At 44.1% G+C, this 15683-nt stretch overlaps 1 protein-coding gene across 2 annotated transcripts in view; it reads right to left on the reverse strand.

Moving 5' to 3' along the window:
- Nucleotides 1-15683, reverse strand: part of EGFR (epidermal growth factor receptor) — a 209828-nt gene that overhangs the window by 43863 nt on the left and 150282 nt on the right. For both annotated transcript variants that reach the window (XM_027045965.2, XM_053218690.1), the window contains exons 5-13: nucleotides 14455-14523; nucleotides 13484-13602; nucleotides 11748-11889; nucleotides 9583-9699; nucleotides 5891-6017; nucleotides 5718-5791; nucleotides 4786-4876; nucleotides 1740-1939; nucleotides 678-810 (exon numbers count right to left, since the gene is read on the reverse strand). In XM_027045965.2, the coding sequence (XP_026901766.1) occupies nucleotides 678-810; nucleotides 1740-1939; nucleotides 4786-4876; nucleotides 5718-5791; nucleotides 5891-6017; nucleotides 9583-9699; nucleotides 11748-11889; nucleotides 13484-13602; nucleotides 14455-14523 (1072 nt within the window). The remainder of the gene's footprint in view (nucleotides 1-677; nucleotides 811-1739; nucleotides 1940-4785; nucleotides 4877-5717; nucleotides 5792-5890; nucleotides 6018-9582; nucleotides 9700-11747; nucleotides 11890-13483; nucleotides 13603-14454; nucleotides 14524-15683) is intronic.

Below are 15683 nucleotides of genomic sequence, written 5' to 3' on the forward strand. Positions count from 1 at the left end.
AAATAAGAAGAAAGATTTCCCGTAGCCATTTGTAATTCCTATGGCTCTCCTCTCTCACAAAATGTCCCCTTTCCTTTGAATTAAAAAGGAAAAAGCCTCTGCTTCTCTCTATCCTTATATTTTACTTTCCTATTAATTTATTTTTAGTCATTACTTGTGGTCATTTGTGGTCAGAGCTTTACATCAATATCAAGATTCCCACAGAATCAAGCAACTGTACTTTTAACCGATAGCAAAAAAAATCCAACAAAGTTTATATGATTATTTCTTTGTCCATGGTTATGTTTCAAGTTATTCGCACTGTTCGATATTGCTTGAACAGAAAACAAAAATTAACCAGGAAATATAATTTGTATTACTACATTCGGACACACCAGGAAAAATGTACTGCAAAGAAAAGTCTAAGTGACTGCGGTCTTGGCCACATGAACCATTTATGGCTTTTCCATTTCTCTTGGGAACTTTGTGTGGCTTCGAAAGAGACTCTATAAATTAGTGGATTGGATTAAGTAATGCAAAAAGTTTGTTCATTTCCTTTGGTGATTAACAGCTGTCAACAAGTAAGCAAAAACAAAGGAAAAAGAAAAAAAGGAGAAGTATCAAAGTGAACCACAGTAAACTTATAAAAACAATCGCCTTAGTTTTTATCAGGACAAAGGGTTACAAAATAACCTTACCCTTCCAGAACATTGCACTTCTCCACACATTCCTTGCCACGGGTGACGTTTTGGCAGGACACGCAGTCTTTCGGCTCCGGGCCCCAGCATCCCTCTGATGAGCATAACGGATGACAGACATGGCCTACGGCCTCTGAGAAGACACAGGGAGCCACAAGGAGTCAGCTAGGGGACAGCGACTAGAGGGGCCGGTTGAGACAACATCTGTAAATGAGGCGCTGGGTTCTCTGTGACCCTGAGCTGCACAGACATGCTGGGGGTCCCTGGAAGAAGCAGTGACACAAAATGGGCTTCTAGAGGCCAACTTCAAGTTCCCTTTTCCAGACTGGGAGTCAAGGGCTCCCGGTCCGGACCTGGGTAGCACTTTGCTGATGAGTGTCATAGCTGATGGAGACACAAGGGAAGGTTTGTGGTTCCTTGCCGTGTGCTGGGCACCATGTCAAGAGTTTTATATACAAAATTTCACTTCATTCTCTCACTAGCAGTGGGCATCACTGCGGTCTCCATTTCATGGATGAGGAAGCCAAAGCCTAAAGGTATTAAGTACATTGACCAAGATCTGGAAGCTAGGAAGGGCTAGAGGCAGAATTTGAACTCAGATCTGCTTCTTTACCAGGGTCTCGGTAAAAAGAAATGTGCATGGCCTGGCTTCAAGAGAAGCCTGTGGCTCTAAACTCAGATGAGGAAATGTCACTGTAAAATGCTCATTCTATCTGCATGCATGTGTGTATGCCTCTATGTGTTGCCAGCTAGAGTCATTAGAGGCTGAAATGAGCAGGGAGAACGGCTGAAAGGTAAAATAATTAATGCTGAATTTAGTTCTGTACGTTACAAATAACTGACAGCTTAAACCTCCAGGCAAATTCATCCTACAAAATGTGAATGATCTGGAAACAATTCCAGTGAACTTCCCATGATAACTTCACATGTAGGACTGTACAGATTTCTTTTAATCTGCTTCTTTAGGAATGAAAAATATAATTTAAATGTTTGGGAATCTTCTAAATCAACATACATGACCCACGTGAACCATCTCCATGATCAACCAAAGTGATTACTTACTGCAGCCTTTTTCATCTTTGTTGTTTATAATTTTGGTTTTCTGACTTGAAGTCCCAAACAGTTTTTTCCAGTTTATTGTATTTGCATAGCACAATTTTTGGTTTCCTGAAACGATCACATCTCCATCACTTATCTCCTTGAGGGAGCGTAATCCCAAGGACGTTATGTCCAGGCCGACAACCGCAAGAGAAAACTGACCACTACAGTGGAGGGAAGAAAAATAACATTGTGAAAAATGACCAAAAAATTCTATCACTAAAAACTTTATTTTAATTTTCTTCTGGACCACCTTATATGTACTACAATCCCCCTCCCGGTGACTGTAAGTCATATTGCAGGAAGTCTGTATTGCAACTTTTGAAAACGACAACAGATTTTTTTAGCTCCTCCAGGGAAAAGCTAGTTCCTTGTCCATTTACTATCTTTAACCCCAGTGGAATACTGAAGGTGAATAAATATTAATGTCATTATTATATTTACTGCATGTTTTTTTTTTTTGCCTGGGAATTGAACAGCATCTTCTTCTTTTTTAATGTTTATTTATTTATTTTGAGACACAGAGCAAGAGCATAACAGAGATGGGGGAGGGGGAAGGAATGCATGGGAAGGGGCAGAGAGAGAGGGAGAGAATCCCAAGCAGGCTCCACACTGTCAGCACAGAGCCCGATGCAGGGCTTGAACTCACAAATCTGAAGATCATGACCTGAGCCTATTGAGAGTTGGACACTTAACTGACAGAGCCATCCAGGTGCCCCGAGAGCATGTTCTAATCCCTCAAATATCCAAATACACTTCAAAAATCATAGGTTCATTTTTTCCATCCACCCACCTACCCATTAATTTATCTTTCCATCCACTCACCCATCTATTGATCCATCTGTCCATCTACTTATCTAGGCAGGCATGCTTTCATCCATCCATTTTTCCATCTATCTATCTATCTATCTATCTATCTATCTAATCTATCCATCCATCCATTCATCCATCTATCCATCCATCCATCCATCCATCCATCCATCCATCCATCCACCCACCCTTCCATCCTCTCATCTATGCATCCATCTACCCACTCATCTATCCATTCATCCATGGATTCATTCAACCATCCATCCACTCAGCTATCTATCCATCCATCCATTGATCCACTGACCCATCAATCCATCCATTAACCCATCCATCCATATATTGAACAAACATCTGAACCATCCAACTCTGTCTGTGCTAGAACTCTATAAGACTATCCATATGTTTTCATCAAGAGACTAGATAAAAGTAATTCAGACTAAAAGGAGGGAAATCCTGAACCACCAGGAGGAACAGGAAGGCAAGAAAGCATCTGATGGGGTGCTGAGAACCAGGAGCTCCTGCTGGAGCAGAAACCTGGAGGTGAGGAGGCTTGGGCAAGGGATCTAGGGAGGGTGACAGAAGACCTTGCACACCTTGAGCTTGGTTGTTGTGTGCAAATGATGCGGAACTACAGGAAAGAGACTTGCATTTTTAGGAAGCTCATTGGACACCAGGACAGGGAACAGACCAGCTGAGGCAGCACTCAATGAGGAGTCATCAGACAGGAGATGACAAAAGTTGAATTTGGAGACCCCTCCTCTCCTTGTTTCTCTTTCTCTCCTGACCCTTTCCTCCTTCTCCCTTCCCACAACCCGGCTCCTGTGGAAAGCAAGGAGTCCTGTGTTGAAGACCTGTAACTCTACTGTTTAGGAATTCTCTCTCAACATGTGCCCACAGAAGCCTAGGCACTGGGACAAAGCTGGTGTCTTCCGTGCAGGCCAGACCTGGCTCTGATGAGCTGTACCTGGAGCCAGCGATCACCTTGCTCCAGGAGGGACTGTGTATTTCTGGACTTCTCATAAATGTGAAAAGGAAAAAAAAAAAAGTAAAGTAATTCTAATTTTGTTTAAATTCCAAAACGTAAGCCAACTGGCACCTGCCAGTCACTTAAGAAAATGGATCTAAATCTCTTGTCTCTATGAAAGAAGTGGTTCAAAAGAAGTGGTCTTGAGAACTCAGAACAAAGGGGTCTTTCTGGGAAGCAATGGTTATTATCAGAGATGCACAGCCAAGAATGTTTTTAAAAAGCAGTATATATTTTATGTGTACTATACTCTAATTTTCTTTAATATAATTTTAAAATGTTCATTTATTTTGAGAGAGAGAAAGAGAGAGTGCACATGAGCAGGGGAGGGGCAGAGAGAGAATCTGTCAGTGCAGAGCCTGACGCGGGGCTCGAACTCACAAACTGTGAGATCGTGGCCCTGAGCCGAAATCAAGAGTAGGACGCTTAACTGACTGAGCCACCCAGGCGCCCCATGATTTTCTTTAATATTGAGTGATATTATGTAGTCGTTTTAAAGGACAATTAATGAGTAATAATTCTCAGCATCAGACTGTTTCCAAGGCAGGTCTGACAAAGAAATTCTCAAACCATTATTACTCTGAACTATGTTCAAGATGCTTCTACGTGAGTATGCCACTGTCGGAGTTGGAAAAGTGGAACCGCTGAACCAGTCGTGTATTAAAAAGTCTGTCAGCCCCCTCTGACGCGGTGTGCTCATAAGGACATGTCATTTCAGGACTCCTCTTACCAAAACACATACAACCTCCATCGAATCGTGAGAAAACATCAGCCCTTCCACAAAATGCTTGGCCAGTACTTTTTAAAAGTGTCAAGGCCATAAATGGGAGGAAAAGACACAGGGACTGTTACAGATTGGAAGGGACTAAGGAGACACAGCCACCAAGTGCAGTGCGGGGTACTGGACTGCACACTGACACGTGGCATTCACGAGCAAACTGGTGACATCGGAGTGACGTCTGGTGGTGGAGGTCACAGCAATGTGCCGATGTTAATTTCTTCCTCTGCCTCTCGTGCCATGCTTCGGTGAGAAGCTGGCTGGAGAACTGGTGGCAGCTCTCTGCAGGATCTTTGTAACAGCTGTAGAAGTCTAATTTCAAACTCTTCTGTAGGTCTTATTTAAAAAAAAAAAAAATTGCTTTTTAATCTACCAGGCTTTGGCTCGGGTCAACTTACTGTTGCTTTGTTCTTCCACGTATGATTTCTAGGTTCTCGAAAGCATGGAGGTCCGTCCTGTTTTCAGGCCAGGCCTGAATCAGCAAAAACCCTACAAAGGCAGAAGGAAGGCTCAGACACGCACCGCTTATACGTTTCTTTTTTATGAGACATTTTAGGATTCTCGAGAGACTGTAACAGGACAAAGAAAGGTGAACATCTGATTGGATTCTTTTTCTAATCTTTACCTTACCCACGTGTTGATACAAGCCAAGGCACAATTATACAGCGGACATCCTGCCTCTGACGTAGGATCCCCCGTCCCTCCCTGCATCTCTCCCACCACCCAACACCCCCACAGGCTGTCCCGTGGTGCCGTAGCCCTGACAGCCTTGCTGGGCTCCGTATCTGATGACCCAGACTGGCTTCTTAATGACAAGTGCCATGTCTTAAGCTGTCACAGAATGAGATTCACAGATTTTCCCGACTTAATTCCAATATTCCAAACAATCTTGTTATTTGGGTCCAATTATTCCCTTTTTATGGATGAAGGCAGCGGAGCTCTGATGGCAGTCATGGACCAAAGGTTGGCCGGTGGCCGAGCAGGGACGTGAAGTCCAGTCTGTGAGGCTCGAGAGCCTGTGCTGTTCCTTCAGCACTTTGCCTTTCCTCTCCCTCTACCCATGAAAGTCACTGGGCCATCAGGACGGCTGGCCGGGGCCGAGAAGACAAGGACACAAAATCGGGAATGACTCGTCTTTGATTAAAGTGTTTACCCTTCATGTGCAGGGGAAAGCGCATTTGTGAAAATGATCAAAGAACCCATTAGTCATTAGTGGTAGACGTTGAGAAGAAATGTCTTTATGCCAAGAGAGAAGAGATTACATCCACAAGTTGTCTCTGTACAACACCCATTTTCCATTTATGTTGATGGATATGTTAGCAGCACACACCTGTAATTTCCTTTACAGTTTTTAGAATATCCAGTTCCTTTGGATCTAGAGGTGGAGTATGCGTGAAGGAGTCACTGAAACAAGCAACAGAATGATTATTGATTAACAATCTCGTCCAGTGAACAAAGTGGATTTTGTGTTTCTCCCTACCAGTGCCTTAATCTGTTACTTACCCTCTAAATGCTACTGGCAGGATATGAAGATCTCCACTGATCGAGGTGCAATTTTTGAAGTGTTTTATATTTGTAGCATTGATGGAAAGTGTGTCTTTAAATTCACCAATTCCTATTCCATTACAAACTATAAAGAGAAGGGAGATGTTTATTCCACTCACATATGTTGGATTAAGAGTAGCTAGGGATCTACAGGCAGAGGGAAGCGGGAAGGGAACTGTAGCCATGAGACTATCACTGCCATGCCATCATTCATTCATTCAACAAACATTCACGGAGGCCAACTGGGCACCATAACTGTGGCAGGGCTTGGAGTTAAGTGGTTGGAGAAGGTGATGCTGTCCTCGTTGATTGCCATTGCTGCCCTCAACCTGGGTTCTCTTCCTCACGATCTCCCTCCTAGACTTAGTCTAATTGCTCTTAACTATTCTTGCTTCCTCTGGTTTGTGTCCTTGGCAGTGCAATCCACGGGCTGCCACCAGCACCACTTCTGTCCGGCTCTCGTCAGGGCATTCCCCTAAAACTCAACACCTTTCCATTGTTCTAACCTGGTTACGTCTTTGTCATCCGTCTTACAGAAACAATGGGCACAGATTTTTTTTTTAATTAGTAAGAGTAAGGTGCATTCCTCTGAGGATGTTGAGAAATAGAATAAAGGGACCAAAATGACCAGAAATTCCACTCTAGGATATTTTGAAAAGTGTTCCTTCCAGCTATCCTCCGTGGTGATGACACGCCAGATATGTATTTTTTTTTTCGCTTTTTCTGCCGTGAACATTCCTCATATCATATAAACTATTCGTTGAAGGTGATTGTTAATGGCTGTCTTATATTACATCATAGGGAATACTGTAATAACTTTTATCAGATTAACTGCTGTTCTTCCCCTGTGTTTACTTGAGCCAAATGCTTTGATCTGCGTCCTATTGCTACATCAGTCTCAGATGCCCGTTTCCACACCCTGAGCCCATTTATTAATTTATATCCACTCCTAAATTTCCATCTCAAATGCCATCTCTGCCCTAAAGCCCATATTTATCTGCTGTAATTCTCCCTCTAGAATTTGCAGATAAATTTTGGTACCTATCTTCCAGACCTATCTTGACTTTGAAGTACAGTCACTGAAAATCTCATTGCTCAGGATAAGGTCCTATCCTGTCCTCCCCCTGGACTTCTAGGGGGTACAGTCAAGCCCCGCTGTCCCACCGCCGGCCTCTGTGCTCTGCTCCATTGGGAGTCCCTTGTCGCAAAGAACCTTCCACTCTGGCAGCCATGACTGTCCTGCTGGGTCTCTGGGCTCACTCTGTGTGCCAGCCTCCTCTCTGGTCTGGGGGTGGAGGGGGCTCTTCTAAGGACTCCTGTGTCGACTGGCTCACTCAAACCTTCTTTAGGATTCATAGGGTCTGGCTGACAATGGAGAATGAGGTGGCCATATAAGGACTTGCCATTTAATTACAGGTCTGGCAGAGAATTCCATGTGTTTGAGAGAATATTCATTCTCTCTCTCTTTCTCTCTCTCTCTCTCTGCTTGTGTGTGATAGTGGGGGCAGGGTTACTTTAATTCCTAAATTCAGAGATAAATTATGTATTCACCCCTAGAGATTCCTGCACCGTCATCCTTACCCAGTGGTATTGCCGTATACCTGAAGGGCTCTGAATTTGGGATACGCAGAAAAATAGGTCAGAATCACTATAGGAGAATCAAACTGTTTACGTGTTTGAACACATAATGTGTTTGAACACAAAATGGACAAAACCAAACCCAGACCATCTCTGATTATGTCAGTCGTGCGAGGGCGCTGACAGTAACCCTCTCTTTCCTCAGCGGACTCTTCTCTCTTACTCCCTCTGTGCCAGGTGCCGCCCCACATTCTTATTTTCCTCCTTCCATGTCTCCTCTGCCAGACAGTTTCCTGAAGCCAAAGGACACTCATCCATCAGGGCACTGACCCGCCTGCCCCCCAGGGGTTATAAGACCGGGAAGAGGTGGACCGGGCCGACGAGCTCATGGGTCTGGCCTAGGACCAAGCTTGCATGAACTTCAAATCTTGGCTGTTATTCTTAGCTGTTGAAACTTGGGCAAGTCATTTAGACTCCCTGGTACTCAGTGTCCTCATCTGTAGAATGGGATCATGATAACACAGAGGTGTTGGGAGGGTTCAATGACATGGAGGCTAAGCTGGCCCCGTGGAGAATGCGTGTCAAATGTCTATGGGAGTAAAAAGGGGAGCAATCAGTTTCAACTGAAAAGACGGATAGCTTCACAGGGAAGGTGGCACCCGTGGATATCAAGATAAGCAGCTGGGCACTGAGGTGCTGTTTATAACACCGAAATAGTGGAACAATCAAAATGAGCACACAAAGCGAGATGGGTTGAAAAAATTCTGGTGCAGCCACAGAGGGGAGCCTATGCGGCTGTACCGGAGAATGAAGAAGATTTACATGGACTCATCCGGAGTGATTTCTAGGATATATGAAGTTTAAGAAGCAAAGTACAAAGAGCGTGGACAGTGGCTTTTGAGCAGAAGACACGACTGGGACACAGGAGCCAGCTGTAGGGGTTCCCACTGGCCACATGTTGAGCTAATTTGAGCACCCAAAGGAATGACAGGAATGAATTACAAGAACTTGAATAAAGAAGGATTCCATGATCTCATGTAGGAGGTAAAAAAAAAAAATTTTTAAAGAATGCCAACTAATAAATGTAGAAGAAATGACAGAAATAGGAAGTCACTCTTTTATAACCACCCAAAAATCTTTTCTGATTTGTCATCATTAGTAATGAACTAACATGGTATCCTATGTCCCTTGCTGTGAGACGATGAGAGGAAATCAACATGACGTATAATGCTCCTGCCCAAAAAAGCTCAACGTGAATGTGACCATGAGGAAAAACAGCCAGTGAAGCCAAACTGAGGGACCTACTGCAAAATACCTGGCTTAGACTCTTCACATCAGGTCACGGAAGACAGAAGGAAAGCAAGTGGGGGGAGGGGAGCTGAGCCACAAATGTCAAGTAATGAAGAAAATGGGGGCAAGACATCTACCTGAAACCCATGATTGTTGATTGGGGTCTGGATTGAAAAGCAGCTAAATATGACATAATGGGGACAGAAAGAGGAAGTCTGAACTACGTAGAATACTAGGAAAGAGTATTGAGTCGATGTTCAACAATCCTGAGTGTGAACGTGGTCTTTCTTTACTTAGGAGAAAGGCCCCCTTTGTAAGAAAATAGGCTGACAGACGTAGGGGTGAAGTGTTACAATATCAGTAACTGTCCTATAGATCAGAGAACAATTTCACCCATGCATGCGCACATAACACATACGCACATACACATACACACAAATATGGAGACAGTGAACGCAATGTGGCAAAATGCCAACCAGTGGCAAATTCATATATGAGAGGCATATGGTGTTCACTGCACCATACCTGCGATGTTTCTGGGGGTTCAAAAATTTTTACAAAAATGATAAAGTAAAAGCCCAAGTAGGAGCACGCTAGCATTGAGGATACTCCAAGAACAGGGCACGGGATGAAGGAACAAATTTGCGAGCCTGAAGAAAAAGAGTTGCTCAAATCTCTTCCCGAGTCTGATGCCGAGGAGGGTCCGGCGGAGGTAGGGCAGAAAACCCCCAGCTTCGTGACCAGAGATAAAGCCTCATCCCCACCCCGTACAGGCCTCCTACCTTTACGGCAAGGCCCCTCACACTTTTTACACTTGCGGACGCCATCTTCCTCCACTTCGTAGCTGTCAGAACTGCAGGCACGGACACACGAACCGTGGTCTGTCACCACATAGTTACCTGGGGAGAGACAAGGAAAGGAAGGTGGTGAAAGCAGCAACAGGTGTTTCTGGGTCTCACACAGTTGTCACCTGTTCTCCTACAAAGGGGCGGATGAAAGGGGCCTATCATCCTCTGCTTTTATTTACTTTAAGGACAAAGAACGAAAGGTTGCAAACAGACAAGGTATCTAGTTCAAGAGTTTTTAACAGCTTACACAGCCATGACATGGAGAAATAGATTTCAGCACGTAGGAGATGGACGTGTCAGGTAGAACGTGGTGTCTGCTCACAAGTTTGGAAACATCTCCTCACAGCTCATTTTTCTGGACGTTCTAACTTCAGGACCTCTGGTTAAAGCCTGAATACTTATTAAAACTAAGTGACCCCGAACGAAGCCCACTCTTCCAGCGAAGCTGCCTCATCTGGGGATACGCATAATTCGTGTGGCAGACCTGCTGCCCTCTGTGGTTCTGTCCAGCCTGACAACCTTCCCTTTGCTGGGGGCTGGGACCACCAGCTGGTGCTGCATGAAGCCAGGCACATGAGTCATCTTGCAAGCCTCCCCTCATGCTGACTTAATTTAACATAAATATCAATGTTTCTGGAGCTCTAAGTGTTCCTGTTTTGACTTCCCCCAGTATGTCCTCACACATATTTCTTGGACATTTGTAATTTTTCTTTCTGTAAATTGTCTGCTTTTCTCCCAGGTTCTGTTTTCCTGTGGATTTATTTTTTTTCCTTTTTTTAATGTTTATTTATTTTTGAGAGAGAGAGACAGAGCGTGAGCAGGGGAGGGGCAGAGAGAGAGGGAGACACAGAATCCAAAGCAGGCTCCAGGCTCCGAGGCATCAGCACAGAGCCTGACGCAGGGCTCACACTCACCAACCATGAGATCAAGACCTGAGCCGAAGTTGGGCGCTTAACTGATTGAGCCACCCAGGCGCGCTGTTTTCCTGTGGATTTTTATTTTTTATTTTTTTAAATTTTTTAACATTTATTCATTTTTGAGAGTGAGAGAGACAGAGCATGAGCGGGGGAGGGGCAGAGAGAGAGGGAGACACAGAATCAGAAGCAGGCTCCAGGCTCCGAGCTGTTAGCACAGGGCCTGACGTGGGGCTTGAACTCATGGACTGTGAGATCATGACCTGAGCCAAGGTTGGATGCTTAGCTGACTGAGCCACCCAGGCGCCCCTCCTGTGGATTTTTAAACTCTACCTAGTAAGCCCTCCATCAAAAATGATACCTGTGTCATAATTGTGGCAATTTTTAGAAATTTTATTCAGTTAGTCCCATTACCATGGTGTACTGTTCAATTTGTAAATTATTTTTTCTGTATAGAATTTAAAGGTTTGCATGTCCACAAATCTGGTAGGGCAATGCTCCCTCTCATAATGGTATCTACAATTGTTTTTTTCTCTTGGTTAATTTTCACTCCTAGAAATTAGGAATGGTTTATAAAGCTTTTTAATGAGACAACTCTACACTTTCTCTTTTAGGACATAATTCCTATCACCATTTACCTGAATACTATAGCCATCTGTAGAGGGCAAATACAAATAAGCAAAACCCAATTCAAAACAATTAAAACAAAACAAACCAATACACAAAACCCCTCCTGTGCAGTGTTAGAACCTCTAGAAGGCACAATTTTGACCAGGATTTTAACCACTAAAGAGGGCGGGTCTTGTGACACACTCTTTAACTTAGGTCTACTGGGGCAAGAGCTAAACAGTGAAATGACCCAGTGGCCACGGGTTTGTGCCAGTCAGACAATTGATATTCTGGACCAGTACAGCTGGACCTCGGTCCCAGGGTGTGTTTCTTGTCCTGGCCACCATGGATGTGAAAACTGACAGTGGTGAACAGGGCACCAGCCATCGCCTGTCACCTGCGGCAGTGTCTTAACCCGTCCCCTATACCATTGGACAGGCCTACAGTCACCTGTCTGACAGTGAGGCAAACATACGGACAAAAAGATTACCCAAGACAGAGGGACTCAAGGATTAGGAGATAAAACAGGAAATGGATGCCTGATAACTGAAAGGGTTTTGCATGTGATGAACTCACGGGGGCATTTCTTCACACAGGTGGCACCAAAGCTGTATTTTCCCTCTGGGTTGACGTCCATCTGGTAGGTGGTGGGGTTGTAGAGCATGAGTGGCGGGCAGGTGTCCTTGCACGTGGCTTCATCCCGGAACTTGCGGCAGACCTGTTCACAGGAGGGACATGCACTGGTCAAACTGGCAAGGACGCTCAGCACTGTGTCAATTCTGTGCAGAAAGCTCAGGTTATAGTTCCCAATGTCCAGGAATTTGATTCAAGCAAAAAAAAGAAGACAAAAACAAGCAAAAAAAAAAAAAAAAAAAAACTGGCCAAGTACTTTCAGTAGAGTCAGAAAGACCTTTTTCTTAAAAGTATGATTTTTCTTTACACTGTCTTAGCTGTGATAATTTATGGTTTATGATGGAAAAAAATACATCTTTATTAACTACGAAAGGATGCAGGAGTTCACATACTAGAGTGAGAACTATAGAGTGAAATTATATTTAAACTCAATTTACATTGGGTTTCCTTATAAGGAACACTTGAGGATATATGTTAAACATTTATTTTTTATTTTTATTTTGGGGCAGGGCAGAGGCAAAGGGAGACAAAGAATCTCAAGCAGGTTCCAGGCCCAGCATGGAGCCTGACGCAGGGCTCGATCTCGTGACTGTGAGATCATGACCTGAGCCGAAATCAAAGGTCTGACACTTACCGGATTGAGCCATCAAGGTGCCCCATTTTTTAAAAAGCATTTTATTTTTACTTTTATTTTTTTGAGACAGAGATTAAGAGAGAGAGACAGAGGCAGAGGGAGAGAGAGGATCTCAGCAGGCTTCACACCCAGCGCAGAGCCTGGAGGATATATTTTAGCACTTACTGCCAAATTACAGATAACCTTGATGAGGAAGGGTACCATGCAGAGGGGACCAGACCATATACGGTCATGGCCCTGAGACCTACATGCCGTCTCCCTTCCAGGGGCACATTACAATCAGCCAGACGAACCAAGTCAAAATCCTGGCCAGGTCCAGCCTCTGGACTTCAAAAATCCTCCCTTCCCTCAAATTGGGAGTCTTCTGGATTCCACCTTAGGTGGGCCTCCTCGCCCGGAGCCCACAAGGGCGTCATAGCACTTGGTGCTGCCTCCAGACACACATCTGCCAGCCCTGGTGTCTCCAGGATTCCCATGGTGCCCACAATTGAGGTACCACCTACATGTGGTGCCCACAGCCCCTGGGACACTAGGCTTTTGCCAGGGACAAAAGCGACTGCTTCAAGACCTTGTGTCGGGGGTGTGGGCAGAGGCTCTGAGCTGTGGTGGAAGGAGCAGAGGGACTCGGTCAGAAGATCCAAACATAGCTCCAAGCCGTGCTGAGATCCGTGTGGCTCTGGATGTGTCGCGTAACATCTCTGTATCCAGGTTGGGGGCCTTACGAAATCAACTCCATAGGTTTATACTGAGACTGACATGGAACAATAAAGAGTGTGAGAACAGTGCTACTGGCCGCAATACACATTAACCCCAGAGAGCTCGTATTTATTCTGATGCTCATTCGATGCCCAGGTCCCGGTTATGGATGCCACATGCGCTGTGTCACTTAAATAACCTAACAGGTGGGTATTTGCTATCCATCGTTGTCAGGGGAGGAAACCGGGGCACAGAGGGGTCATATGATTTGCCTGAAGTCACAAGGTGAGTGGCGAAGGCGGGACGATACCAGATGCTGTGGTCGGGCTGGGGGAGGGGTGAGCCTTACCAGGCAGTCGCTCTCTCGGGGCCCCGTGCAGCCGGCAGCACACTGGTTATGGCAGCAGTCGCTGGGGGACCTGCCGCGGCAGCGCCCGGAACACTGCTGGGCGCAGATGATTTTGGTCACTGAAAAGGAGCAAAAGTCACCTGTAAGCTGAAGAGCCAGGGAAGGGTCATTCCTCAGGAACCTTGCAGAGCACTTGGAAACAGATGAAAACGTGAACCAGGTGATGAATTTAGTGATTCCTGGCTCGTTAAAATGTTCCCAAACATTCACGCTCTGCCTAATAACACTGAATCATGACATTTCTTTATTGTGCCTCTGTTTTCTACTTATTTTTAATCACTTAGGAGAACTAACCAGATCAAGTCTAGACTTCTGGACCTGCTCGATAATTACATGTTAGTTAGAACTGAGATTCTGGATGATATGGAAAGCACATCAAATAACAGAAATGCTGCCAGAAAGGAGTGTTTAAAAGGGCGAAACCCTCACATCACAATTAAACTGAAGGACAGATAATGAACTTTTAAGGTGACAGCTCCCCAGATCCCTAGGCCACCCATGCTCGTAAACTAGGATTCCTGCAGAAAAACCCTCCTGAGAAGCATTCCTCCTGCTTCTGTATAGGCGGGCTCCCAAGAGAGAGAAAATAAGAAGTGTTGTGACGCTCAGGTAACATGGCCGAGTCTTCTGTTCCCAGGAAGATCTGCCAAACATACTGCTCAGAGAGAGTGGCTGTATGCGTGTGGCTGGCTTTCACTCACTTATGACAGGCTGGAGTGCCCCAAAGAGCCCACTCTGGATTAACCGCATGCGGGGAGATCTGCAAGAATGTCATTCACATAACTGCTCACATCTGGCCTTAAAACAAGACCGCGTTTAGGAATCTTCAAAGGGAAAACACATACAGTTCGCTAAGCATAAGGGGAAGAAGGTGGGCACACATTTATCCGAAATTTTGTTTGCTGACTTACATTTCTGGCAATTCTCCTTTCCCAGACCCCAGCAGCTTCCATTGGGACATCCTGGATCACACTTTTGGCCTAAAATGTAAAGGTAATAGTTGAATTCGTATCTCAGAGGAAGCAAGCAGGCTGATGGCAGGGACTGCCCAAACCCCTGAGCAACATGATGTTCTAGAAACAAGGAACAGCTTTCACATTTCTTATTCTCTGTTTATTTGCTGGTTGACTTGTAAGATGATTCAAAAGACTTTGGTAAGAAAAAAAAAAGATGAACCACGTTCTGCTTTTATTTACATTTCAGCTGTAGAAACTGAGGCAGAGAGTAATTATGGACTTGTCACAGGCTATGAAGACTGGAATTCAAATGAACTCAATGGTCTAGTTTCCCATATTTGTTTAAGCTTGGGAGAAGTTTTCAGCTTCTCCCATGACATTAAGTGTGTCTAATCTGGTGGGGCTGTTATGCACCCACTACATTCTCAGTATTTTTACTAGCATGGTTGTATCATAATTTCTTTAACCAATCTCTTATTTTTAGATATATAAGTTCCTTCCAAAATCCATTATAAATAAGGCTGCAAGGAATATTTTTGTACAAAAATAATTTTTTTATATCCTATAATTTTCATTCTCCTTATTATTTTTTCTTATTATTCCTAGACATGAAGTTCATAGGTCAGGGGGGTGGGGCATACTTTAAAGCTTCAATACATATTGCCAAAATTCTATCCCTGACCATGTTTTATTAATTTATAGGCCCACAAGAATAATATGAGAATTTCTGCTTCTCCATACCCTTCCTGATCTGAGTATCTAAAAATCAAAAGGAATCCAAATATTTAGCAAAGACAAAAATGAGATACTTCTTTGTTTTATCTTGACCCTTTTAAAATTACAGTAAGAAATAACTTCTTACTTTATTTCTTGGCCATCTTGTATGTGGGGAGATACAAACTGTTCATGTCTTTGGTCCATTTTTCTTTTTTTATTGGGAGGTTCACCTTTTTCTTGGGATTCCTAAGACTACTTTATACATTCTTATCATCAAGAATATTAGCCCTTTCCAAGGCAAGCAGATGACGCACAATATTTTCTGTTTGTCGTTAACACGGTTTATGGTATCTGACTGGCTTTTCTCCAACTTGATACGACACACATTCACCTTTAAGTTTCCTTCTAGCACTTACATATATATTCAGTGATTTATTACATATAATATGATTTGGGATTGATATGGA

The sequence above is a fragment of the Acinonyx jubatus genome, chromosome A2 (genome assembly GCF_027475565.1).
Source record: "Acinonyx jubatus isolate Ajub_Pintada_27869175 chromosome A2, VMU_Ajub_asm_v1.0, whole genome shotgun sequence".
In the NCBI taxonomy this organism is placed as follows: Eukaryota; Metazoa; Chordata; class Mammalia; order Carnivora; family Felidae; genus Acinonyx; species Acinonyx jubatus.